Source organism: Lactuca saligna, chromosome 2 (genome assembly GCF_052625555.1).
Source record: "Lactuca saligna cultivar CGN05327 chromosome 2, ASM5262555v1, whole genome shotgun sequence".
In the NCBI taxonomy this organism is placed as follows: domain Eukaryota; kingdom Viridiplantae; phylum Streptophyta; class Magnoliopsida; order Asterales; family Asteraceae; genus Lactuca; species Lactuca saligna.
The window spans coordinates 192,645,258-192,648,639 of record NC_136418.1 but is presented as its reverse complement, the minus strand read 5'-3'; the positions used below and the strand labels follow the sequence as shown (position 1 = coordinate 192,648,639).

Sequence of the window (3,382 nt, the reverse complement as noted above, 5' to 3'; positions counted from 1 at the left end):
AGTGCAATTTTTTCCAACAACGTTTCGATGCTAGAGGTACGCTCGATTTCACTCCTTTACAAAAATACATGGCCGCACTTCGTCAATTAGCATATGACATTACGCCTGATGCATGAGACTTTTAGTATTCTGCTAGGACTGCACGAGATAGTCTCCACTATTTTTGCAAAATTGTGATTCAGTTTTATGGTCTAAAATATTTATGTAAGCCTACACGTAATGATATCTTACAATTGCAAGTTCATCATGCTAGTGTACATGGGTTTCCTGGAATGATAGGAAGTTTAGATTGTCTCCGTTGGGCATGAGGAAATTGTCCTACCTCACACCATGGTCAATTTACCTGATGCGATCATGGTCATTCGACGGTCATACTTGAAGCAGTTACATCACATGATTTGTGGATTTGGCATGCTTTTTTGGTTCTACCGGTTCGATTAACGACATCAACATTGTTAATCGTTCACTTATATTTAATAACATATACAACGAATCTGCATCAGATTCTTCTTTTGAAGTGCATGGAACGCCATATAATTATGATTATTATCTTGTTGGTGTGATCTATCATGAATATGTTGTGTTTGTTAAATCGTTTACATGTCCACATGGTTCTAGATGAAAAAAAAAAAATTCAAGAGAGCTCAAGAAAGAGCTAGGAAAGATGTTGAGTGTGCATTTAGAGCTCTCAAGAAACGTTGGTTCTTATTGAAAAAACCAACAATTTATTTCGGCAAGGAAAAACTTCAAGAGATCATGCATAAATATCTCATATTGCATAATATGATTATTGAAAACGAATGAAGAACGATATGTGCGTATGACGAGAAATAAACCATACCTAAGATACAACCAATAAAAATTGATGGCAACGAGTATATGAACAGGAGATCAGAAATACGTTACACTAAAATATTTCACTCTTAGCACGGACTTGGTGGAACACATTTATGGAATTCAACACGTTAATCTTAATTTAGATTCACCGGATGATTCGAAGACAAATTCTCGAATAACAACTTTATGTAGTATGACTTAGTTATTTTTTTATTTGTGTTTTTTAAAATTATTTTAATCGTTTGATGTTTGTTTTTTAAATTTGTAGGATTTTTTTTTTTATGTCATGTGTTTTTTTACTAATACAATGTAATATTTTTTTATTTTGAAGTAACAAAAAATTATGTTTTTTTAATTAAAAAGTTATATTAAATTAAATTACTAAAAAAACACAAAGAAAAATATAACACCACTCCTTTGTTCTAATAACAAACCACACATGTGTAGTAAAAAGTGATCTAACGCATATATAACAATAAAAGGAGTACGGTTTTCGGTGGCACCACTCCCTCCAGCCTTATAATTTATATCCACCCAAAACAGCTCTCCAATCATTTGTTAGGAAAAGCAGATTCAGACAAAGAAAACAAAAACATGACAAGACAATATTAACCATTAGTTCTTATGAAACCACTTTAAGTTGAAAATATCATCTCCTAATGAGGGTGAAAAAAATAATAATAATTTAAGACACAAGAGATTGTTGTGTTGTGTGGGGCTAGGTGGTGAGCTCCATGATGGCACTGACTATGTCTCCATTGTGTGTCTTGAGAGCTTTCACAGCCTTTGGTTTTGACACGCCTGCCTGTGTCATGACCAAGTCAATGTCACGAGCCTCAACACCAGTCTCGTCCACCTCCTCTTCCTCTTCCTCTTCCTCTGCTGCAGAGGCGGCAGAAACATCTGGTTTTGCCATAACAGAGCCCATTTCAGGCATTCTAAATTGCTGAGCCGCCTGTGTCTGGAGTTGTGAGCTAAGATCCTCAATCTTTGCCTCCCCAAATATCACATATGTTTCAGAGTTGGGGCTCTTAAACACATCTGGCTTTGAAATAAAAAACATCACCTGCAACATCCATAAATCATAAATCATAAATCAAAAATCACAAAAGCAAGCAACTCTTATAATTAAGGTGAAAAGGTGCAGCCAGCTGCCTTACACTTTTTGTTCTTTTAATGGTTACCCTGCTAACACCAACAACAGGTTTCATCCCCAGCTTCAACATTGCCTTTCGACTCTTCTTCTCACTTCTGCTTTGTTTTGCACTGTCACCCCCACCTGCATATATCTTATTGTAATCACGAACATTTACTTCCAAATCTCAAATGTCGGCTGCATCAATTCCAAAAAATGCAACAACTAGAAACTAGAAACTATAAACAGAACCAAACGTCTCCAAAAATCAATGTAACTCAAGGCATGGAGATGGAATATCGGGTGTTTCAGTTTCCACGAAGATTTTGCAATATCATATAGCATATTACTCAACAGGCATCCAAGACAATGATAAAGATTTATAACGACCAATCCTACTATGTTATTTTGGGTTTTTGACTTTTTTTCAAAACCCTAATGAACCGACTGAAAGAAACAGGTCAAAAGCAGCCTTTTTTTTTCTTTTTACAGAATGCATAATAATAATAATAATAATAATAATAATAATAATAATAATAATAATAAAAGAGCATATCTAAATAGGCGTATGCAGGGGTAACAAAGAACTAAAAATTCGAGAGATGTAACGACCTTGTGCACCGTCTTCATCGTCGTCGTCGGAATCCGCATCAACGTCGTTGTGGTCATCTTCCTCGTTAACGTCCTCGATCACTGGGTGTTCGTCGTGCTATACAATTAGTTAAGGGAGTTACAGAGCTGAAGAATACGCATAAAAAACCAAATGAACAACAAGTGGATATACATAAACAAAGTACCTGGACATCCTTCTCGGTCTGGATATCTTCGACGATAGGGCCCGGCATGCTTAATCAATGACTGCTGCTATTGTAGTGACGCCTGTATTGTCTGAGAGATGCAGCGATATCGGCGTGGTTAGAGGTAGATTATATCATATTGAAAAATATTTTTATTTATTATAGGGTTCCTTTGCCCTCTGCTTTATGGGACCTAGCCCAATTCCGTTATTTTAAAATGTCCATCAACCAGTTAGCCCAAACCATCAAAGCATATTTATATGATTAATGTGATATTAGCCCAACCAATCCAATTAGCATCTCTCACTAACAAATAATACATAAACAGTAACTTCTTACTGATCGTTCATATATTTTGTATGCCACATTTTGAATTTACAATTCATTTATGCATGACTTGTTACCTATGAGAAAAGTAATTTCCTTAATAATTCTCATTATATATATATATATATATATATATATATATATATATATATATATATATATATGATACAAAGATTATAACAACTAGCCTAAGATAAATGGATTTAAAATAATACAAGATATATGTCTATCTATTGTCATATTTATCTCTAATACTCCCTCTCAAGCTAAGTGGTGGTGGTTGTTA

At 34.6% G+C, this 3,382-nt stretch overlaps 1 protein-coding gene across 1 annotated transcript; it reads right to left on the bottom strand.

Annotated features, from left to right (window-relative positions):
* Positions 1-1,307: 1,307 nt before the first annotated feature.
* On the bottom strand, positions 1,308-2,928 carry LOC145028685 (nascent polypeptide-associated complex subunit alpha-like protein 4). Its single transcript, XM_078977438.1, has 4 exons — positions 2,770-2,928; positions 2,585-2,681; positions 1,998-2,116; positions 1,308-1,903 (listed from the first exon to the last, which is right to left on the bottom strand). The coding sequence occupies exons 1-4, from the start codon at positions 2,815-2,817 to the stop codon at positions 1,556-1,558; spliced, it is 612 nt and encodes a 203-aa protein (XP_078833564.1). The 5' UTR covers positions 2,818-2,928; the 3' UTR covers positions 1,308-1,555.
* Positions 2,929-3,382: the final 454 nt, after the last annotated feature.